The 24,439-nt window shown below is 42.7% G+C and overlaps 1 protein-coding gene across 1 annotated transcript in view; it reads right to left on the reverse strand.

Annotated features, from left to right (window-relative positions):
• Positions 1-24,439, reverse strand: part of LOC142256513 (C3a anaphylatoxin chemotactic receptor-like) — a 44,996-nt gene that overhangs the window by 9,655 nt on the left and 10,902 nt on the right. The window contains exon 2 of the mRNA XM_075328240.1: positions 10,579-10,632. Within this exon, the coding sequence (XP_075184355.1) occupies positions 10,579-10,619 (41 nt within the window). The 5' untranslated portion in view covers positions 10,620-10,632. The remainder of the gene's footprint in view (positions 1-10,578; positions 10,633-24,439) is intronic.

The following is a 24,439-nucleotide window of genomic DNA, read 5'->3' on the forward strand; positions in this document are numbered from 1 at the left end:
TAATATATGGGGTTAATACCAGATGTGTAATGTCACCTGGCATGAAGCCCTGGGGTTGGTGAGGTCAGGCGTCTATCAGATACCCGACATCACCAACCCAGTCAGTAATAAAAGAAAATAGACGACAAACACATTTTTATTTGAAAAAACACTCCCCAAAACATTCCCTCTTTAACCAATTTATTAGAAAGAAAAACAAATCCAGGTCTGGTGTAATCCAAGGGGTTGCCATGACGATCCACACTGTCCCAGTCATTGAAGAGCAGGATGTTCCCCATTGGTTGGGAGAGCAATGCAGTGACCTGAGCTAACATCAATGGGTCAGCCCAGGTCACTGCAGGGCATGACAAGTGCTGCTGTCAGCGAGGTACATTACCTGCGCTGATCTCCTGCACTGCTGACAGCCCCTGTCACTGAGTTCAATGACCGCCGCCTTCACACCAAGTATCGCGAGAGGCCCGTGACGTCAACGCTAGTCAGTCTCGGGTCGGAAGCGAGAGAAGGTGATGTGACAAGCGGCAGCCATGGAGGACAGTGACAGCGCTGAGGTCGGGATGGCGGGACTTCATCACCGCAGGTAAGCCGAGCGGGACCATGTGTGTGTGTGTGTACGTGTGTACAATACATGCCGCGGGCAGGAGGGGGCGGAGCAAGCTGAGCGGGGAGGTGTGGGCTTCCTGCACGTAACTAGGATAAACATCAGGTTACTAACCAAAGCGCTTTGGTTGGATAACCGATGTTTATCTTGGTTACCAGCTTCTGGCAGGCTGCCAGCGATGGCTCCTGCACACTGTAGCTGTAAAAAGCCCTGCTTTTTGCTGCTAGAACCGTTCTCGAACGTATCTAGAACTATCGAGCTTTTGCAAAAAGCTCGAGTTCTAGTTCGATCTCGAACAGCCCCCAAAATCACTCGAGCTTAGAACTGGAGAACCTCGAACCGCGAACCGCGCTCAACTCTAGTCACGACAAAACCTTTATTACTATTTTCCTGTATATACCCCTTTCAAGCGACCCCCCAGGGTCACGGAACCGGGCAACGGCCACCCAGTGAACTGTCCCCATAAATATATGGCCTGGGACCAAGTACCCTATAGCCCTGGGGCGAGTCATTGATAACATTTTAAACCTACACAAAAAGACTGACGGCACTCACCAAACTGCAATATGAACAGATGCATAACTGAACATGACATAACATTACAAAAAAAGACATGCATGTCTATGTTGATGCATTTCATGGTTTAGCATTTCAGTCTTTTTTGTAATTATATGTCATGTTCAGTTATGCACCTGTTCACATTGCAGTTTCGTAAGTGCCTTCAGTCTTTTTGTGTAGATTAATGTGGGTCTTACCTTCTGACCATGCACCCCTCCCTCACTAGCCACAGGTGATTTTATCCTATATAGCAGGTTCCTACTTGGCCATACACAGGAGGTTTTTAAACCCAGAGAGAGAATTCAATATAGAGTAGGTACCCAGTTACGAGATATGCTCTGACGTTGCTACTGGGTAGATATAAAAATGGCCATCTATATATGCTAAATATCTAATTTTTCTTAGATTTTCCATAGCACTAATGCATGTCTATATTCATACATTCATGGTTTTAATGCTTTAGCATTTCAGAGTACAATCTGTCTTTTTTTGTAGCATTCTGAACCTGTCCGGCGCCTGCACATTAAATCCTTCAGCCAGGAAGAAATTAACTTTAATCCTCTTAGCAGCATTGTGGTTTCAGTCATGGAGGCGAAGCAGGTGTGGTTTTAGTCACCAATCTCTGCGGAGAGTGGCCGCACTTCCTGCACAGGCTAAAGGCCCCCTTACACGCGTCGATTTATCGTGCGATCGCATGTGCGATCTCACCCACCCCCATCGTTTGTTCGTCACGGGCAATTTGTCGCACAAAGTCGGTCACCCCTGTCACACGTACTTACCTCCCAAACAACCTCACTGTGGGCGGCGAACATCCTCTTCCTGTAGGGGGAGGGACGTTCGGCGTCACAGCGATGTCACACAGCGGCTGCCCAATAGAAGCGGAGGGGCGGAGATGAGCGGGACATAACATCCTGCCCACCTTCTTCCTTCCTCATTGCCGGCGAGACACAGGTAAGCTGTGTTCGTCGTTCCCGAGGTGTCACATGGAGCGATGTGTGCTGGAACGTCAGGAACGATGAACAACCTGCATCCAGGAATGTGACCGATATTTTGAAAATTAATGACGTGTCAACGAGCAATGATAAGGTGAGTAGTTTTGCTCGTTAACAGTCGCTCGTAGCTGTCACATGCTACGATATGTTAAACGATGCCGGATTTGCGTCACGGAGTCTGTGACCCCGACGACATATCGTTAGATATATCGTAGCATGTAACGGGGCCTTTACATCTGGTTCTAATGCAAAGCAGCTGTAAATCATGGGAGTGTCTTTACAGCTGGCACTCTAAATACAGAGGGAACTAACACCCCTGTCACAAACTGATTACTGAAATCGGAATGCTGCCAGGAAGATTAAAGTTAATTTCCTCCCATGAGCGACAGGTTCAAAATGCCTTTAATCTGAAGAGATGTCACGCTTGCCAGATGTAGCAAGCGTGGTGGAGTGCATTCAGCCCTACTTGCATCTACTACAGAACAAAAAACATCAAGAAAAGGGGGGCACTGGGGACATAACAACAACAGGAGGCGCTGAAACTAGTGAGAGGTGTAGGTGAGCTCCTCCTAACATAATCTGCAGCTGACCCTCCTCTCTTCACCAGTCCCTATAAAGCCTCCACAACTGTCGCTGAACAGGAACCTGAGACCCTCGGAAGACCCTATAGTAGTCTTGACTGGTAAGGGACAGGTGGGGTTCACTAGACTTCACCGCTGCACTAACAACACGCCTGGAAAGTAAAGACAAACAGGAGGAAAAAACTACCAAAAGGATATTGCCTGAGCACAGGAAACTTCCACAGCAGATCTTTCCTCAAAGGCGGCCAGAGAACAAAGGACTTTGTATCTTCAGAAAGAAATGCTGGGCTACACCTTTATTTAAAGCTAAAGGATGTGACTACTTAGTAAGTGCAGCTGATCATTCAGCAAGGAACTGCTTGGAAATGTTGCAGATTAACCTCATATCTGCAGGTTAATAGCATATTTTCACATGGCAAGTTTACTTAAGGGAACTAAACAATTTCCAAATTCGTAAATTACTGCCGATGCCAGGGTGTCACATTTGTATGGGTGCAGTTTGTGTATAGTATATGATTGTATGGGTGCAGTTTGTGTACAGTATGTGACTGTATAGGTGCAATATGTGTACAGTATGTGATTGTATGGGTGCATTGTGTGTTTATTATGTGATTGTATGGGTGCAGTGTGCACCGTATATGATTGTATGGGTATAATATGTGTACACTATGTGATTGTATGGGTGCAGTGTGTGTAGAGTGTGTGATTTTATGGGTGCAGTGTTTGTAAATTTGTACAGTATGTGACTGTATGGGTACACTGTGTACAGTATGTGATTGTATGGGTACACTGTGTACAGTATGTGATTGTATGGGTGTAGTGTGTACAGTTTGTGATCATATAGGTGTAGTGAGTACAGTATATGATTGAATGTGACTGTATGGGTGCAGTTTGTGTACAGTATGTGATTGTATGGGTGCAGTGTGTATACAGTATGGGACTGTATTGGTGTAGTGTGCTTACAGTATGTGATTGTATGGGTGCAGTTGTGAAGCTCAGGTAGTCTCCTCAGGTACATCAATCCACCTTCAGGGACGCCACAGGGTCTTCTTCTGTATATATGGCAACAGGTATGTAGTTTTTGTTTGTATATGTCGTGACGCCACTCACGGCTTGCAGTCAGGGATATTGGTGACCGCCGCTGCAGGTTTAATGAACATCTGGGGCTGATGGAGTCTGCAGTTGGATGGTGTGGCCTCCCGTGAGTGAGGCAGACCCGAGGTACTCGGATGTGTAGGGTAGTGGGTCCAAGAATAATGCAGTTAGAGTCCAAAATGTCTTTCAACTGATCTTTACTCACTTTAGTTGTTTTGTGAGGTACCAGGAGGTCCTTCAGGCCAGTCTAAGGGTATCCATTAACTTAGCTTCCTTGCACTTCTCTGTTCGGATAACCCCTGACTTGAAGTACCGTGGGGTTCATCCAGGGAGTCGCTACTGCCTTTTCTCCCTTTTTGGCCCGTTTGCCGGCAGTGTGGACCAAGTGAGTTGGCTCCAGGCTCAATCCCCTTATGTGCCCCTGCATTGCTGCTGAGGCTCGGACTCTAGATGGTTGGTGAGGGACTTTCAGTTCCCCTCACCAGCAGGTTTAGCAGATCAACCAATAGACGTCTACTCTAGGGACCTTTACCCCGTGCGTGCCTAATCACCAGCAGTCCCCATACTCGACTGACTCTCTCTCTGTCTTTCTGACTGACTGGTAACTGTTCTCCCCTGCTAACGGCTACTCCATGCGCAGGCTCTGACTAGTGTGAGTGCGCGTATGCGTCTCCTAGCAACCGCCGCTCATCACTACCAGACTGGCTCACTCCACTCCTTTCCTGACAGCCTCTGCATCTTTAGCTCCCAGCCCCTCCACTACACCCCTTGACAAGAATTGAAGGCCAGACCCCTCTAGGGACTGCCCAAGGGTCCATCTAATGGTGGGGGAGACCTGGTTGCTATGTGTCTGTGCGTACACACCTCATTCCTGCCATTAGGATTACCTGGAAGTACTGTCCCAGCATGGATGCAGTACTCAGTGGTGCCTGACCGGGTCATGGGCAACACATTGTGGTGTATAGTATGTGATTGTATGGGTGCAGTATAGGATTCTTTAGGTGTAGTGTGTACAGTATATGATTGTATGGGTACAGTGTTTGTACAATATAGGATTGTATGGGTACAGTGTGTGTACAATATAGGATTGTATGAGTGCAGTGTGTGTAAAGTATCGGACTGTATGGGTGCAGTGTCTGTAAGGTATGGGATTGTATCGGTGCAGTGTATGTAAAGTATGTGAGTGTATGGGTACAGTGTGTGTACATAGAAAATCCAAAATTCCAGCAACAAAGTCTAAGAAGGTATACTTAAAAAATGTATTGAATTTTATTTTAAAGCATATTAAAAAGTCCAAGCAAGGTTCAGAGCGTGACCGAGAGGATGCGTTTCGAACAAACCAGTTCTTAGTTTGTCTCTAACTAATGTGTTACAAGGACTGATTAAAATAAGCTGAGAACCGGACATGGATGCAGAGTGGGTGGAGAGAGAGAGAGAAGAGGAAAAGATGAAAGGGAAAAAAAAATAAAATATATATACAGTACAGACCAAAAGTTTGGACACACCTTCTCATTCAAAGAGTTTTCTTTATTTTCAGGACTCTGAAAATTGTAGATTCACATTGAAGGCATCAATTGCACACTCTTGGCATTCTCTTGAGCTTCGAGAGGTAGTCACCGGAAATGGTTTTCCAACAGTCTTGAAGGAGTTCCCAGAGATGCTTAGCACTTGTTGGCTCTTTTGCCTTCACTCTGCGGTCCAGCTCACCTCAAACCATCTCAATTAGGTTCAGGTCTGGTAACTGTGGAGGCCAGGTCATCTGGCGTAGCACCCCATCACTCTCCTTCTTAGTCAAATAGCCCTTACACAGCCTGGAGGTGTGTTTGGGGTCATTGTCCAGTTGAAAAATAAATGATGGTCCAACTAAACGCAAACCGGATGGAATAGCATGCCACTGCAAGATGCTGTGGTAGGCATGCTGGTTCTGTATGCCTTCAATTTTGAATAAATCTACAACAGTGTTACTGTCGCTGGCGGAGGGGACGCGCTCGCCATGGTCGGGTCCGGTGCTGCTGCTGCTGCTGCTCGGTGGCTCGAGCGGTGGGCCGGACCCGGGGACTCGAGCTGCGCTCCTCACCCGTGAGTGAAATGGGGTGGTTTGTTTAGGGAGATTGTTCATGACGCCACCCACGGGACGTGGTGATAAGGGCACCACCACTGCTGAAAACGGGGATCCCGGGAGAAATGGTAGGGAGCAGCCAGGATGTTGTCCCCTCCGTGGGTAGGGGGTTGGTGATCCCGGGGCCCGGTTGTGTAATGGGGAGGCTGGATGGCTGGGATGCAGGGTTGCAGGAGAAGCGCGGCGCGGTGCCGGACAGCACTGGTGTACTCACTCAGGCAATCACTGACAGAGTCGCTGGTAAACCAAAACGGCCGGATGGACGGGTCCCGCAGCCAGCTGCAGTGTTGTTGTTGTGCTCTCCATGGATGGCTGATGGTGGTTGTCTTTCCCTGCACCTGTTAGAATGTTCTTGACTCCTGTGGTTGCCCACCGGTAGTCCGCTCCCCGGCGTATAGGTGCCGTAGGAGCCCGTTTTGCCCTCAGGCACTGGCCCTTGGATTTCTAGCCTATGGCAGTGGCTGTATATCCTCACGGTGTGGACTGTTGCCTTCTATCGGGACTTGGTTGTTGAGAAACCCCTGGGGTTCCTGTCACATTCGGATTTGACTATTGATGGCAGCTCCAAGCTTGGTCGGGGTCCGATGGCCCTGCCTGTGTGCTTAGCTTTACTCCGCTCCCCGCTCCGGTACCGGCGTGCCGACGCCCGACCCTGGTCCTTATGGCTTTGCAGAGTTCCACCAACTCCTGCAGACGGCCACCACCATCTGCCAACCTTGCTGTCAGTGCCTGGGCTCCAACCCAGACACTCGCAGTTTTGCTCCTCTCACTTTCACCTCCAAAACAAATCTGACTGCTTTTCCCGCCTCCAGGCCTGTGAACTCCTCGGTGGGTGGGGCCAACCGCCTTGTCCCGTCCCGACCTGGGGGGGGGGGGGGGGGGGGGGGGGGGGGGGGGGGGGGGGGGGGGGGGGGGGGGGGGGGGGGGGACATAAGACCCTGGAGGGAGGCAACAAGAATTTTTGGTTGACTGTTGTAACTGTCTAGGGTGGGGGTGTGTATGTTGTTATGTATGTGACTACCTGGCTAGTCCAGGGCGTCACATTACCAGCAAAGCCCCCCCACACCATCACACCTCCTCCTCCATGCTTCACGGTGGGAACAGCCATGTAGAGTCCATCCATTCACCTTTTCTACAAAGACACGGTGGTTGGATCCAAAGATTTCAAATTTGGACTCATCAGACCAAAGCACAGATTTCCACTGGTTTAATGTCCATTCCTTGTGTTCTTTAGCCCAAACAAGTCTCTTCTGCTTGTTGCCTGTCCTTAGCAGTGGTTTCCTAGCAGCTATTTTACCATGAAGGCTGCTGCACAAGTCTCCCCTTAACAGTTGTTCTAGAGATGAGAAGTTGTGTCCAGATAGATAGATAGATAAATAGATAATAGATAGATAGAGGGATAGATAAATACATAGATAAATAGATACTTGATAGATAGATAATAGATAGATACATGATGGATAGATAGAAAGATAGATAGATAGATAAATAGATAGATAGAGGGATAGATAGATAGAGGGATAGATAAATAGATAGAGGGATAGATAGATAGATAGATAGATAGATAGATAGATAGATAGATAGATAGATAGAATAGATAGATAGATATATTGATATAGAGGGATATATAGATAGATAGATAGATAGATAGATAGATAGATAGATGGATGGATGGATAGATAGATAGATAGATAGATAGATAGATAGATAGATAGAGGGATAGATAGATAGATAGATAGATAGATAGATTGATAGATAGATAGATAGATAGATAGATAGAAAGATAGATAGATAGATAGATAGAGGGATAGATAGATAGATAGATAGAGGATAGATAGATAGATAATAGATACATACATGATGGATAGATAGATACATGGACAGATAAATAATAGATAGCTAGATACATGGATAGATAGACAGATAGATAGATGGATAGATAGAGAGATAGATAATAGATAGATAGATAGATACATGTATAGATAGATAGATAATAGTTAGATAGACAGATAGAGGGATAGATGGATAGATCGATAATAGATAGATAGATAGATAGATAGATAGATAGAGGGATAGATAGATAGATAGATAGAGGGATAGATGGATAGATCGATAATAGATAGATAGATAGAGGGATAGATAGAGGGATAGATAGATAGAGGGATAGATAGATAGATAGATAGATAAAGGGATAGATAGATAGATAGATAGATAGAGGGATAGATAGATAGATAGAGGGATAGATAGATAGATAGATAGATAGATAGATAGATAGAGGGATAGATAGATAGATAGATAGATAGATAGAGGGATAGATAGATAGATAGAGGGATAGATAGAAAGATAGATAGATAGATAGATAGATAGAGGGATAGATAGATAGATAGATAGATAGAGGGATAGATAGATAGATAGATAGATAGATAGATAGATAGAGGGATAGATAGATAGATAGATAGAGGGATAGATAGAAAGATAGATAGATAGATAGATAGAGAGAGAGAGAGAGAGATAAATAGATTTATATAATAGATAATAGACAGAGGGATAGATATTAGGGATGATCGAATACCATATTCGCTTCGCCGAATATCCGGCAAATACGTCTTTGCTATTCGACTATTCGCGAACATTGGACACCCAATGTAAGTCTATGGGAAACCAGAATAATTTGACATTGGACCTAATGGCAAAATAGAGTAAAAAATTGCGCAATTTATTATTTTTCTTTATTAAAACCCATAAAAAATGTAATAAAAATGTATTGTCGAGGCTGTGTCTACATGTAGCATAAATGCTGTGTTATTTCTACAGGATCCGCACCATGGGCCCAATAACAATCTCCTCTGATTATTGCGTGTTTGCGGTATTTTTTATGCATTGTCCCCTTATTTTATACATGTTTGTTGCAGATGTGAATCTTGAAACTTATAAAGAAAAAAAACACCAAATACAGAGTTCAGCTGCGTCTTTCCACGCACCAGGGGCGGAGATTTCATGACGTCTCATCCACTCTGCTTAGACAATTAGTCCGTGTTCACATGTAGAGTATATGCTGCATTTTTTTCTGCTGTTTTTTTGCACATAAATTCTGCTGTTTATCCAAGCAAAGTAGATGTGATTCCATGAAAAGATATCGCTGAACTCTGCAGTTTTGGTGCTTTTTTTTTCTCTAGAGGTTTCTATGTGGAGCTTAAAAAAACGCTGGAAAAGCTTCAAAAACACTTAAAAACGCAGATTCTTATCTGAACCAAAAACACATTAAATAATAGAGAAAAGGCAGAAAAAATGCAGCAAAAATGGGTTGTGTAGTTTGGTGCAGACAGCAACAGAAACAAAAAAAAAAAAAAATGAATTTAGGCAACTTGTGAACAAGGCTTTATAGGCACAAATAAGTAATATGTCATATAGTGACACATATAAATATAAGAAAATTCTGGCTGCTATGACTATTAATGAACAGTCTGGGGCATCTGCTGAATGACCCTTAGGGGTACTTTACACGTTGCGACATCGCTAGCATCGGCTAGCGATCTCCAGCGCGATAGTACCCGCCCCGTCGCACATGCGATATCTGGTGATCGCTGCTGTAGCGAACATTATCGCTACGGCAGCTTCACACACACATACCTGCGCTCGGCGACATTGCGGTGACCGCCGAACAATCTCTCCTTCAACGGGGAGGTGCATTCGGCGTCACCGCGACGCCACTAAGCGGCCGGCCAAAAGAATCGGAGGGGCGGAGATGAGCGGGATATAAAATCCCACCCACCATCTTCCTTCCGCATTGCCGGTGGACGCAGGTAAGGAGATGTTTGTTGCTCCTGCGGGTTTACACACAGCAATGTCTGGTGCTGCAGGAATGACAAAACAACATAGTACCTGCGGCCGAATCAACATTATGGAAATGAACGACGTTACGCAGATCAGCGATATTGTACGCTTCTGTGCTCGTTTATCATCACACCTAGGATTTACACGTTGCAATGTCGCTACCGACGCCACATGTGCGTCACTAACGACGTGATCCCGACGATATATCGGTAGCGATGTCGCAACGTGTAAAGCCCGCCTTACTGCCAAATGGGTGTGGCTAGTGGTGTGAATAAGGGCATGGTCAAATTTTGTCCCTCTTTCCTTTCTTCAAAAGTTGGGAAGTATGAACTACAGAATGTGTCGAAGGGTGTGGGGAAGGTGCGCAGGGACTACACGCATGGTACCCACCCAGCAGGGCAGCAACATGAGATCAGCTGTAATGCCTGTCAACAAGCTCCTGCCCCTGTCGACATGACATCATAGGAAGCAGCACAATCACAGCAGGAGCAATCACATGACCACTCTAAGCCGGGGGAGAGGGGCTGACAGCAGGGTAGGTAGGTAGTCACTATCTACTTACCTCCCCAATGTAGCCCAATATTAAAACGCAAAAAAAAGGCAAAATAAGCCGGATAACCTATTTAACCAGAGTTTCCATCATTGTGGTAGGAATAATGGCACTGCAGGTGGAGCTGATTTATCCCTATGAATATTGATGTAATCGGGGCGGAGGCTCGGATGTAGATGCAAATGGAATCTGCACTGATATCTCTGAGAAATAAAGAAAAAGGAACATAAACTGATCAGAAGTTGACTTACGGAGCTATATCAAATGTGATCAGATCATCATCAGTGTCCATTTTGAAGATTTACCTGCAAAATAAAAAATAAATAAAAAATTAAATAACAATACTACAGTTATAAAACAGACCAATACAGTCATGGCTGATAGAGTTAGCAGTTATCACCCTTGAAATTGTTCCAGAAAATAAAAAATAAAGTTTTTCTCCAAGAAAATTATTGCAATCACACGTTTTGTCATACACATGTATTTTTCCTTTATGGGTATTGGAACAATTCAAAAAAAGAGAAAAAAAAAACAGTAACTTGGACATAATTTTACCCAAACCCACAAAAATGGACTGGACAAAATTGTTGGTACCTTTTCAAAATTGTGGGTAAAAAAAAATTGTTTCAAGCATGTGATACTTGCCCAAACTTACCTGTGACAAGTAATTGATGTGGGCAATAAGAATATCATACCTCAAGCCAGATAAAAAGGGGAGAAGTTGACTTAATATGTGCATTATGTGTAAGTGTCTGCAGCACTAAGCTTGGAGAACAGTAAGGGAAGAAAATACTTGTTTGAGGACTTGAGGACCATAATGGTTGAAAAATATCAACAATCTAAACATTACAAGTCCATCTCGAGAGATCTTGATGTTTCTTTATCCATGGAGCACAACATAATGAAGAAGTTAAAACCCATAGCACTTTAGCGAATCTTCCTGGACGTGAATGGCTAAGAAAAATTGATGCAAGGTTGTAACGCAGGATAGTTCAGATGGTGGATAAGCCCCAATCAAGTTCCAAAGAGGTTCAAGCTGTCCTGCTGACTCAGGGTACATCAGTGTCAGCGCAAACTACAGTCCCTGACAAAAGTTCTGTTGCTTATCCATGTCATGTAAATAAAAGCTTATAACCTGACTAGGTTATGAAAATAAAGTTGCTGCAAAGCTGAAATATTAATCATTTAATGAACACAGAAAGGTCAGATTTTGGCAAGACAAAAGTTTTGTCGCCCACAGAAAGTAATGTGAAATTCAAACAAATAATTAACTTCTAATACAAAGATATGCTGCATAACATTATTGAATGAAGTTGTGGTGCTATTAGAGCCATGTTTAATATTTTGTGTGACTTCCATAAGCTTGAAGGACTGCATCCATGCAGTTCAACAATGATATATACAATTTATTGATGAAGTCATCAGGAATAGCAAAGAATGCATCTTACATGCCTCCCAGAGTTCATCTAGATTCTTTGGTTTTGTCTTCCAAGCTTCCTCTTTCATCCTACCCCAAACATGCTCAATGATGTTCAAGTCTGGTGACTAGGCCGGCCTGTCCTTGAGCACCTTGATCTTCTTTGCCAGGAGGAACTTTGTTGTAGAGATGGATGTATGAGATGGAGCAACATCCTGCTGCAGAATTTGACCCCTTTTATGATTGGTAATGTAAGAGGTAGCTAATACTTCTTGATATTTTAGGCTATTGATATTGCCTTCCACCTTGCAAATGTTTCGCACACCCCCATACTGAATATAACCCCAGACCATGATCTTTCTACCACCAAATGTAACTGTTTTCTGGATCAATATGGGCTGTAGAAGGTCTCCTGCAGTATGTGCTGCAGCTGTGGTGTAATTCAACTGAATATTCATCAGAGAAATCCACCTTCTGCCACTTTTCCAGCGTCCATCTGTTTGGCAGGCTGTGGGACTTTGCAAATGCCACACGTTTTTTTTAATTGCCTTTTGTTTAGTGCTGTCTTCTGGGAACTGATTCGACCATGGAGGCCATTTCGAAACAGAATCCTGCAAACTGTTCTAGTTGACACAGGGACTTGAGGTGACCAGGCCTTTTGAAGCTCTGCTGCAGTGGAAGAGGGGCTGGCTTTGGATTTTCTAACCAACAAACGTTCCTCCTGAGCAGTTGTCTTGTGGGATCTGCCGGACCTGGGCTTGTCAAAAACATCTACAGTCTCTTCAAATCTTATTTTAATTCTTTGTACATGATGCTGAGACACATTAAAGGTTCCATCCACCTCTGAAGTGGATCTGGTCTTCAGCCTCTTGATAATCAAGGGTTTGGTCACAGGATGGATTTTTGGCATATTTTCATAGGTTAAAGGCCACTTTACACGCGGCGATTTATCGTGCGTTCGTATGTGTGATCGCACCCACTGTTACGAACCGGCGCCGCCATAGCCGCAAGCAGCCTGCTGCGGTTCCTGTTGCGCCCAGTCACCGGCTGCCGTTCTTGGTCGTGCCTCGGGTCGTCCAGTTGGCTGCTCCTTCCACCACGTCAAAGTGTGGAGAGGCGGCTAGTGTGCACGTGCACGCTGATTTACCCCAGCCAGAGTTTATGCCCGTTGTTTTGCTTAGTGAGCATGCTCAGCCTGATTGTGTAATTTCTGAGACTAAGGCGGGCTTTGCACACTACGACATCGCAGGTGTGATGTCGGTGGGGTCAAATCGAAAGTGACACACATCCAGCATTGCAGGCGATATCGTAGTGTGCAAATCCTTTTTGATACGATTAACGAGCGCAAAAGCGTCGTTATTGTATCCCGGTGCAGCGACAGGCACAATGTTGTTTCTCGTTCCTGCGGCTGCACACATTGCTGTGTATCAAACCGCAGGAGCGAGGAACATCTCCTACCTGCGTCCCGGCTGCAATGCGGAAGGACGAAGGTGGGCGGGATGTTTACATCCTGCTCATCTCCGCCCCTCCACTGCTATTGGCCGTCTGCCGTGTGACGTCGCTGTGACGACGCACGACCCGCCCCCTTAGGAAGGAGGCGGGTCGCCGGCCAGAGCGACGTCACAGGACAGGTAAGTGCATGTGAAGCTGGCGTTGCGATAATGTTCGCTACGCCAGCAATCACAAGATTTCGCATGTGCGACGGGGGCGGGGACTATCGCGCTCGACATCGCAGCATCGGCTTGCGATGTCGCAGCGTGCAAAGTATCACTAAGTCCTCAGTTCAGGATACTGAGCATGCTCCCACAATTAATCCTAACAGCCTCTTTGCACGGGTACTTGGACTTCGTGCTGTGTCTAAGTTCTGGAATGTGCCTACTGAGCATGCTCAGGCAGATAGTCTGATTTCTGAGTCTGTTGTTCAGGCTACTGAGCATGCTCAGGCACTTCGTGCATCAGAGGCTAGGTCCGGTAAGGACCTCACTGAGCATGTCCGTGAGGTGGCAGGCCCTGATAGGGCAGAGGGTGTCAGGTGTCCTGATGACGTGGCCACTCCGGACTGGCTCGCAGAGGCCTGCCCCTATGATCTGGCACCTCACCATTGGTCGTCAGACGATGACTGGTGAAGTGTTTAGGGCGTGGCTGCCATGAGGTTATCAGTGACATGGCGGTTCCGGATAGGTCGCTGGTGACGTCGCTAATGATATGCACTCTGCTATTGGACCTTGGTGGTTCCAACCTGAGTTTGGGGCGGATCTAGGTTATAAAAGGGGCTGGAGACAACATGGAGGTGGCAGTCTTCACTCATATTCACATAGAATTCATGGTGGCATAAGCCTTGTTGGAAGCGGTAGGTAGGGCTAGTCGAACGGTGCCTGTCACACCAAGATTCGTGGCTCAGCACATGAGGGTCAGGCGCCGTGCTTCCTTACTACCATTTCTGTTGTGCTATAGCAGTCCAGTGGCGTTAACTGGGCTGCGGCTGCTGCGTCACCTGTCCAGTTGTACCTCCTATGTAGAGATGAGCGAACCGGTCCCGGTTCGGCTCGAGGTCGGTTCGACGAACCGAACTCGAGCCAATAGGCTATAATCGCAGCCAATCACAAACACATAAAAATGCATTATAAATGTACACAAACAGTTAATAAACATTGCCAAAACACTTACCGGTCCTCCCGATCCCTTCTGCACTCTGTCTCCTGCCGCTATTCCATCCGATGATCGCTGAATCCTCCCGGTGACGGCACTGCCAGCAGAGATGCAGGACCTATCGTGACGTCAAAATAGCCATGTGAGCAGTCATGTGGCTATTATCTCATTGGCTACAGACTGGTCACATGACTATGATGCGTCATGTAGGACCTGCGAGTGGATCTCTCCGGTACACGGTGCACATATGTGTATCGCCGTGTACCGGCGACATGCTCTAGCACACGGTTGACTCCCCGTTCCGTTAGGGACCGGCTGGCACAGCCGGTCATTAACGGAGATCAACGTTGCCATAGCAACGCAGTTAGCGGTGACGTCACCGCTAACCACGGCTTTGAGAGCACAGTTGCTATGGTAACGCTGACAGCCAGCACTGATCACTCACGGAGTGAAGGCTGCACGCTGCTTCCCGATTGTAGTGAGGATTGTAGTGAGGATGAGGTTCCCCAGCCCCAAGTGATGAGCTGGTGAACCTCATCCTCACTACAATCGTCACTACTACTACACTAGTGAGGATTGTAGTGAGGATGAGGTTCCCCAGCCCCATGTGTTGAGCTGGTGAACCTCATCCTCACTACAATCGTCACTACTACTACACTAGAAAGAAAGAAGACAGAAGAGCAGGATCGTGGAGGGCTGACAGGGGGTAATAAAGATGGAGTCTCTAATGTGTCTGTGTATTTATTTCTATTAAAGTATTTTTTCTCTGTGTGGTGTTTTTTTTTAACCCTTTATTGGAGATTCTTAATGGCCGGGTCAAACGTGCCTGACATTAAGAATCTCTGGCTTAATACTGGCTAGTAAAACAAAGCCAGTATTAACTCATGATTACCCAACAAGCCACCCGGCTCCAGGGCTGTTGGAAGAGTTGGATACAGCGCCAGATGATGGCGCTTCTATGAGAGCGCCATTTTCTGGGACGGCTGCGGACTGAAATCCGCAGCAGAGGCACCCAGAAACCTCGGGCTAACCTGTGCTGCGGATTCCAATCCCCAGCTGCCTAGTTGTACCCGGCTGGACACAAAAATGGGGCGAATCCCATGTCATTTGTTTTTTAATTATTTCATGAAATAAGTGAAATAATTAAAAAAAAACGGGCTTCCCTATATTTTTGGTTCCCAGCCGGGTACAAATAGGCAACTGGGGGTTGGAGGCAGCCCGTGGCTGCCTGCTGTACCTTGCTAGCATACAAAAATATGGCGAAGCCCACGTCATTTTTTTGGTGGGCAAAAAAATTCTGCATACAGTCCTGGATGGAGTATGCTGAGCCTTGTAGTTCTGCAGCTGCTGTCTGCTCTTCTCCATACAGACAGACAGCAGCTGCAGAACTACAAGGCTCAGCATACTCCATCCAGGACTGTATGCAGAAGTTTTTTGCCCCCTGAAAAAATTATGTGGGCTTCGCTATATTTTTGTATGCTAGCCAGGTACAGCAGGCAGGTACGGCTGCCCCCAACCCCCAGTTGCCTATTTGTACCCGGCTGGGAACCAAAAATAAAGGGAAGCCCTTTTTTTATTATTTCATGAATTTCATGAAATAATTAGAAGACAAATGACGTAGGCTTCGCCCCATTTTTGTGTCCAGCCAGGTACAACTAGGCAGCTGGGGATTGGAATCCGCAGCACAGGTTGGCCTGAGCTTTCTGGGCCCCACTACTGTGAATTGCAGTCTGCAGCTGCCTCAGAAAATTGCATTTTCATACAAGCGCCATCTTCTGGCTCTGTATCCAACTCTTCCAGCACCTGCCTGCTATACCTGGCTAGCATACAAAAATATGGCGAAGCTCACGTCCTTTTTTTGTAGTTTTTTGGCAAAAAAAATAAAAAATGCTTCCCTGGATTTTCCATTGCCAGTGAAGGTAACACCAAGCAGTGGGGGTTAGCAGCCAGTAGCTGCTTGGATTACCCTTAGCTAGCAATACAAAAAATGCAGCGGGAGCCCATATATATTTTTTTTAATTATTTATTTAAATAACTAAAAACAAAATGGGCTTCCCTGTATTTTGATTGCTGGACATCACAGTGCTGTAAAAATAAATCTTTAAAAAAATGACGTAGTGCTCCGCGGTATTTTTGATTCTCAGTGCAGATAAAGCAGACAGCTATGGGTTGCCACCCCCATCTGCCTGCCGTTACCTTGGTTGGCAATCAAAATACAGGGAAGCCCATTAATTTTTTCTATTTAAAAAATAGTTAAAAAAAAATGACGTTGGGTCCCCCCATTTTTGATAGCCAGCAGTAAAGCAGACGGCTGTAGCCTGAAAACCACAGCTGGCAGCTTTACCGTGGTTGGGGATCCAATGTGGAGGTCCCCTCAGGCTCTTTTTTATAATTATTTTATAAATATTAATAATTACACAATAAAAGTAGGGTCCCCCCCAAATTGGATCACCAGCCAAGGTAAAGCGGACAGCTGTGGTCTGGTATTCTCAGGGTGGGAAGCTCCATAGTTATTGGGCCTTCACAGCCTAAAAATAGCAGGCCGCAGGCACCCCAGACGTGGCGCATCCACTAGATGCGCCAATCCTGGCGCTTCACCCCAGCTCATCCCGTGCCCTGGTGCAGTGGCAAACAGGGTAATAAATCGGGTTGATACTAGCTGTAAAGTAACCTGAGATCAAGCCTAGCAGTTTGTGATGTCATGGCGTCTATTAGATACCCAACATCATAAACTGTCAGTACTAACAAAAAAAAAATCGACAAAAGAAATTTATTTGAAAAAACAGTCCCCAAAACATTTCCTCTTTCACCAATTTATTGTAAGAAAAAAAATAAAGGGGTCCGACGACGACTCTGGACCGTCTAGAATATGGGGGGGAGACACTCAGGGAACGTATCCCCCATTTTCTAGGAGTGCGGACCCTTCATGTGAGGAGTGTGGGTGCAATGAATCTGCACTCACTCTTCTCGGGTCCACAGCAGCAGAGTCCATGTCATAATGGTTGCTACCAAAGCTGCAATGCCCTGCTCATGAGGTAAGGGCATGCCTAATCAGGAGAACTACTGTAGAGGAAGCTCTGCTCACTGGTATATAGGTGCTCAGAGGTAATAATAGATAAAATTAGTGAGTAACCTCGGCACTCTAAATCTCCCAGACTAAGTCAGTAAGTCACAACGGATAGTAATGCAAAATCACTCTTTATTGGTCCGTATTAAGAAAAAAAAATTTTTCATAAGCATATATGTTTTTGTCCAAAACAAGTTACAAATGACGTTTCGGCCTGAGCCTTCGTCAGATTGGACTTATCTGCATGTAATCATGAAAAATGACAATAATCAGTATCACATATGAGTGAGAGAACAATAACATAAACTCGAACAATGTAGAGGTACAATTGGGATGCAGCAAAAAAATTGCAACACAGCAAGAAATGAAACACATGATACAAATGTCATAATACAGTACAAGGACAATATAGTAATGACAAATATGGGGTCAGAGTAGGCTTAGACAGCTCTGGTACGAAAGAGATGTCAATCATAAAGTAAAATGTGCAGTAGGTGTAGAGCTACAATATACATGGCAGAGCTAATGGGTAGACCGACCATAGAAAAAGAACAGAGAAAAAGTGGAGAAAAAGTGGAGAAAAAGTGGAGAAAAAGTGAAGAAAAAGTGGAGAAAAAGTGGAGAAAAAGTGGAGAAAAATGGAGAAAAATGGAGAAAAAGTGGAGAAAAAGTGGAGAAAAAGTGGAGAAAAAAATGGAGAAAAAGTGGAGAAAAAGTGGAGAAAAAGTGGACAAGAAGTGGAGAAAAAGTGGAGAAAAAGTGGACAAAAAGTGGAGAAAAAAATGGAGAATAAGTGGAGAAAAAGTGGAGAAAAAGTGGAGAAAAAAATGGAGAATAAGTGGAGAAAAAGTGGAGAAAAAGTAGAGAAAAAGTGGAGAAAAAGTGGAGAAAAAAATGGAGAAAAAGTGGAGAAAAAGTGGAGAAAAAGTGGAGAATAAGTGGAGAAAAAATGGAGAATAAGAGGAGAAAAAGGGGAGAAAAAGTGGAGAATAAGTGGAGAAAAAGTGGAGAAAAAGTGGAGAAAAAGTGGAGAAAAAAATGGAGAATAAGTGGAGAAAAAGTGGAGAAAAAGTGGAGAAAAAGTGGAGAAAAAAATGGAGAAAAAGTGGAGAAAAAGTGGAGAAAAAGTGGAGAATAAGTGGAGAAAAAATGGAGAATAAAAGGAGAAAAAATGGAGAAAAAGGGGAGAAAAAGTGGAGAAAAAGTGGAGAAAAAGTGGACAAAAAGTGGAGAAAAAAATGGAGAATAAGTGGAGAAAAAGTGGAGAAAAAGTGGAGAAAAAGTGGAGAAAAAGTGGAGAAAAAAATTGAGAAAAAGTGGAGAAAAAATGGAGAAAAAAATGGAGAAAAAGTGGAGAAAAAGTGGAGAAAAAGTGGAGAAAAAATGGAGAAAAAAATGGAGAAAAAGTGGAGAAAAAGTGGAGAAAAAGTGGAGAAAAAGTGGAGAAAAAATGGAGAAAAAAATGGAGAAAAAGTGAAGAAAAAGTGGAGAAAAAGTGGAGAAAAAATGGAGAAAAAAATGGAGAAAAAGGAGAGAAAAAGTGGAGAAAAAGTGGAGAAAAAGTGGAGAAAAAAATGGAGAAAAAGTGGAGAAAAAGTGGAGAAAAAAATGGAGAAAAAGTGGAGAAAAAGTGGAGAAAAAGTGGAGAAAAAGTGAAGAAAAAGTGGAAAAAAATGGAGAAAAAGTGGAGAAAAAAAAGGAGCAAAAAATGGAGAAAAAGTGGAGAAAAAGTGGAGAAAAAGTGGAGAAAAAGTGAAGAAAAAGTGGAGAAAAAATGGAGAAAAAAATGGAGAAAAAGTGGAGAAAAAGTGGAGAAAAAGTGGAGAAAAAAATGGAGAAAAAGTGGAGAAAAAGTGGAGAAAAAGTGGAGAAAAAGTGGAGAAAAAGTGGACAAAAAGTGGAGAAAAAAATGGAGAATAAGTGGAGAAAAAGTGGAGAAAAAAATGGAGAATAAGTGGAGAAAAAGTGGAGAAAAAGTGGAGAAAAAGTGGAGAAAAAAATGGAGAAAAAGTGGAGAAAAAGTGGAGAAAAAAATGGAGAAAAAGTGGAGAAAAAAATGGAGAATAATTGGAGAATAAGTGGGGAAAAAAATGGAGAATAAGAGGAGAAAAAATGGAGAAAAAGTGGAGAAAAAGTGGAGAAAAAGTGGAGAAAAAGTGGACAAAAAGTGGAGAAAAAAATGGAGAATAAGTGGAGAAAAAGTGGAGAAAAAAATGGAGAAAAAGTGGAGAAAAAGTGGAGAAAAAGTGGAGAAAAAAATGGAGAAAAAAATGGAGAAAAAGTGGAGAAAAAGTGGAGAAAAAGTGGAGAAAAAGTGGAGAAAAAAATGGAGAAAAAGTGGAGAAAAAGTGGAGAAAAAAATGGAGAAAAAGTGGAGAAAAAATGGCGAATAAGTGGAGAAAAAGTGGAGAAAAAAATGGAGAAAAAGTGGAGGAAAAAGTGGAGAAAAAAAGGGAGAAAAAGTGGAGAGAAAATGGAGAATAAGTGGAGAAAAAGTGGAGAAAAAGTGCAGAAAAAGTGGAGAAAAAAATGGAGAAAAAGTGGAGAATAAGTGGACAAAAAGTGGAGAAAAAAATGGAGAATAAGTAGAGAAAAAGTGGAGAGAAAGTGGAGAAAAAGTGGAGAAAAAGTGGAGAAAAAAATGGAGAAAAAGTGGAGAAAAAAATGGAGAATAAGTGGAGAAAAAGTGGAGAAAAAGTGGAGAAAAAAATGGAGAAAAAGTGGAGAAAAAGTGGAGAAAAAGTGGAGAAAAAGTGGAGAAAAAATGGAGAAAAAAATGGAGAAAAAGGGGAGAAAAAGTGGAGAAAAAGTGGAGAAAAAGTGGAGAAAAAAATGGAGAAAAAGTGGAGAAAAAGTGGGGAAAAAAATTGAGAAAAAGTGGAGAAAAAGTGGTGAAAAAGTGGAGAAAAAGTGGACAAAAAGTGGAGAAAAAAGTGGAGAAAAAGTGAAGAAAAAGTGGAGAAAAAATGGAGAAAAAAATGGAGAAAAAGTGGAGAAAAAAAAGGAGCAAAAAATGGAGAAAAAGTGGAGAAAAAGTAAAGAAAAAGTGGAGAAAAAGTGGAGAAAAAGTGGACAAAAAGTGGAGAAAAAGTGGACAAAAAGTGGAGAAAAAAATGGAGAATAAGTGGAGAAAAAGTGGAGAAAAAAATGGAGAATAAGTGCAGAAAAAGTGGAGAAAAAGTGGAGAAAAAGTGGAGAAAAAGTGGAGAAAAAATGGAGAAAAAGTGGAGAAAAAAATGGAGAATAAGTGGAGAAAAAGTGGAGAAAAAGTGGAGAAAAAGTGGAGAAAAAAATGGAGAAAAAGTGGAGAAAAAGTGGAGAAAAAGTGGAGAATAAGTGGGGAAAAAAAGGAGAATAAGAGGAGAAAAAATGGAGAAAAAGTGGAGAAAAAGTGGAGAAAAAGTGGACAAAAAGTGGAGAAAAAAATGGAGAATAAGTGGAGAAAAAGTGGAGAAAAAGTGGAGAAAAAGTGGAGAAAAAAATGGAGAAAAAGTGGAGAAAAAAATGGAGAATAAGTGGAGAAAAAGTGGAGAAAAAGTGGAGAAAAAAATGGAGAAAAAGTGGAGAAAAAGTGGAGAAAAAGTGGAGAAAAAATGGAGAAAAAAATGGAGAAAAAGTGGAGAAAAAGTGGAGAAAAAGTGGAGAAAAAATGGAGAAAAAGTGGAGAAAAAGTGGACAAAAAGTGGACAAAAAGTGGACAAAAAGTGGACAAAAAAATGGAGAACAAGTGGAGAAAAAGTGGAGAAAAAGTGGAGAAAAAGTGGAGAAAAAGTGGAGAAAAAGTGGAGAAAAAAATGGAGAAAAAGTGGAGAAAAAGTGGAGAAAAAGTGGAGAAAAAGTGGAGAAAAAGTGGACAAAAAGTGGAGAAAAAAATGGAGAATAAGTGGAGAAAAAGTGGAGAAAAAAATGGAGAATAAGTGGAGAAAAAGTGGAGAAAAAGTGGAGAAAAAGTGGAGAAAAAAATGGAGAAAAAGTGGAGAAAAAGTGGAGAAAAAAATGGAGAAAAAGTGGAGAAAAAAATGGAGAATAATTGGAGAATAAGTGGGGAAAAAAATGGAGAATAAGAGGAGAAAAAATGGAGAAAAAGTGGAGAAAAAGTGGAGAAAAAGTGGAGAAAAAGTGGACAAAAAGTGGAGAAAAAAATGGAGAATAAGTGGAGAAAAAGTGGAGAAAAAAATGGAGAAAAAGTGGAGAAAAAGTGGAGAAAAAGTGGAGAAAAAAATGGAGAAAAAAATGGAGAAAAAGTGGAGAAAAAGTGGAGAAAAAGTGGAGAAAAAGTGGAGAAAAAAATGGAGAAAAAGTGGAGAAAAAGTGGAGAAAAAAATGGAGAAAAAGTGGAGAAAAAATGGCGAATAAGTGGAGAAAAAGTGGAGAAAAAAATGGAGAAAAAGTGGAGGAAAAAGTGGAGAAAAAAAGGGAGAAAAAGTGGAGAGAAAATGGAGAATAAGTGGAGAAAAAGTGGAGAAAAAGTGCAGAAAAAGTGGAGAAAAAAATGGAGAAAAAGTGGAGAATAAGTGGACAAAAAGTGGAGAAAAAAATGGAGAATAAGTAGAGAAAAAGTGGAGAGAAAGTGGAGAAAAAGTGGAGAAAAAGTGGAGAAAAAAATGGAGAAAAAGTGGAGAAAAAAATGGAGAATAAGTGGAGAAAAAGTGGAGAAAAAGTGGAGAAAAAAATGGAGAAAAAGTGGAGAAAAAGTGGAGAAAAAGTGGAGAAAAAGTGGAGAAAAAATGGAGAAAAAAATGGAGAAAAAGGGGAGAAAAAGTGGAGAAAAAGTGGAGAAAAAGTGGAGAAAAAAATGGAGAAAAAGTGGAGAAAAAGTGGGGAAAAAAAATGAGAAAAAGTGGAGAAAAAGTGGTGAAAAAGTGGAGAAAAAGTGGACAAAAAGTGGAGAAAAAAGTGGAGAAAAAGTGAAGAAAAAGTGGAGAAAAAATGGAGAAAAAAATGGAGAAAAAGTGGAGAAAAAAAAGGAGCAAAAAATGGAGAAAAAGTGGAGAAAAAGTAAAGAAAAAGTGGAGAAAAAGTGGAGAAAAAGTGGACAAAAAGTGGAGAAAAAGTGGACAAAAAGTGGAGAAAAAAATGGAGAATAAGTGGAGAAAAAGTGGAGAAAAAAATGGAGAATAAGTGCAGAAAAAGTGGAGAAAAAGTGGAGAAAAAGTGGAGAAAAAGTGGAGAAAAAATGGAGAAAAAGTGGAAAAAAAAATGGAGAATAAGTGGAGAAAAAGTGGAGAAAAAGTGGAGAAAAAGTGGAGAAAAAAATGGAGAAAAAGTGGAGAAAAAGTGGAGAAAAAGTGGAGAATAAGTGGGGAAAAAAAGGAGAATAAGAGGAGAAAAAATGGAGAAAAAGTGGAGAAAAAGTGGAGAAAAAGTGGACAAAAAGTGGAGAAAAAAATGGAGAATAAGTGGAGAAAAAGTGGAGAAAAAGTGGAGAAAAAGTGGAGAAAAAAATGGAGAAAAAGTGGAGAAAAAAATGGAGAATAAGTGGAGAAAAAGTGGAGAAAAAGTGGAGAAAAAAATGGAGAAAAAGTGGAGAAAAAGTGGAGAAAAAGTGGAGAAAAAATGGAGAAAAAAATGGAGAAAAAGTGGAGAAAAAGTGGAGAAAAAGTGGAGAAAAAATGGAGAAAAAGTGGAGAAAAAGTGGACAAAAAGTGGACAAAAAGTGGACAAAAAGTGGACAAAAAAATGGAGAACAAGTGGAGAAAAAGTGGAGAAAAAGTGGAGAAAAAGTGGAGAAAAAGTGGAGAAAAAAATGGAGCAAAAAATTGAGAAAAAGTGGAGAAAAAGTGGAGAAAAAGTGGAGAATAAGTGGAGAAAAAATGGAGAATAAGTGGAGAAAAATGGGAGAAAAAGTGGAGAAAAAAATGGCAAAAAAGTTGAGAAAAAATGGAGAAAAAAATGGAGAAAAAGTGGAGAAAAAATGGAGAAAAAGTGGAGAAAAAGTGGAGAAAAAGTGGAGAAAAAAATGGAGAAAAAGTGGAGAAAAAATGGAGAAAAAGTGGAGAAAAAGTGGAGAAAAAAATGGAGAAAAAGTGGAGAAAAAGTGGAGAAAAAGTGGAGAATAAGTGGAGAAAAAATGGAGAATAAGTGGAGAAAAAATGGAGAAAAAAATGGAGAAAAAGTGGAGAAAAAGTGGAGAAAAAGTGGAGAAAAAATGGAGAAAAAATGGAGAAAAAGTGGAGAAAAAGTGGAGAAAAAGTGGAGAAAAAGTGCAGAAAAAAATGGAGAAAAAGTGGAGAAAAAGTGGAGAAAAAATGGAGAAAAAAATGGAGAAAAAGTGGAGAAAAAGTGGAGAAAAAGTGGAGAAAAAGTGGAGAAAAGAATGTAGAAAAAGTGGAGAAAAAATGTAGAAAAAGTGGAGAAAAAATGGAGAAAAAGTGGAGAAAAAGTGGAGCACCCTTTGGTGCCTTTCATGTGGCACTAAGGGGTGCTTAGCTTTGTATTTAGCCAAAAAAATGAAAAAAAAAATGACGTAGGGTTCCCCCTAGTTTTGTAGCCAGCTAGGGTAAAGCAGACGGCTGCAGCCTGCAGACCACAGCTGGCAACCTCACTTTGGCTGGTAATCCAAAACTGAGGGCACCCCACGCTGTTATTTTAAATTAAATAAATAATTAAATAAAAAAACACGTAGGGGTCCCCCAAAATTGGATCACCAGCCAAGGTAAAGCAGACAGCTGGGGCCTGATATTCTCAGACTAGGGAGGTCCATGGTTATTGGACTCTCCCCAGCCTAAAAATAGCAGGCCGCAGCCGCCCCAGAAGTGGCGCATCCATTAGATGCGCCAATCCTGGTGCTTCGCCCCAGCTCATCCCGCGCCCTGGTGCGGTGGCAAACGGGGTAATATATGGGGTTAATACCAGATGTGTAATGTCACCTGGCATCAAGCCCTGGGGTTGGTGAGGTCAGGCGTCTATCAGATACCCGACATCACCAACCCAGTCAGTAATAAAAAAAAAATAGACGACAAACACATTTTTATTTGAA

The sequence above is a fragment of the Anomaloglossus baeobatrachus genome, chromosome 11 (genome assembly GCF_048569485.1).
Source record: "Anomaloglossus baeobatrachus isolate aAnoBae1 chromosome 11, aAnoBae1.hap1, whole genome shotgun sequence".
In the NCBI taxonomy this organism is placed as follows: domain Eukaryota; kingdom Metazoa; phylum Chordata; class Amphibia; order Anura; family Aromobatidae; genus Anomaloglossus; species Anomaloglossus baeobatrachus.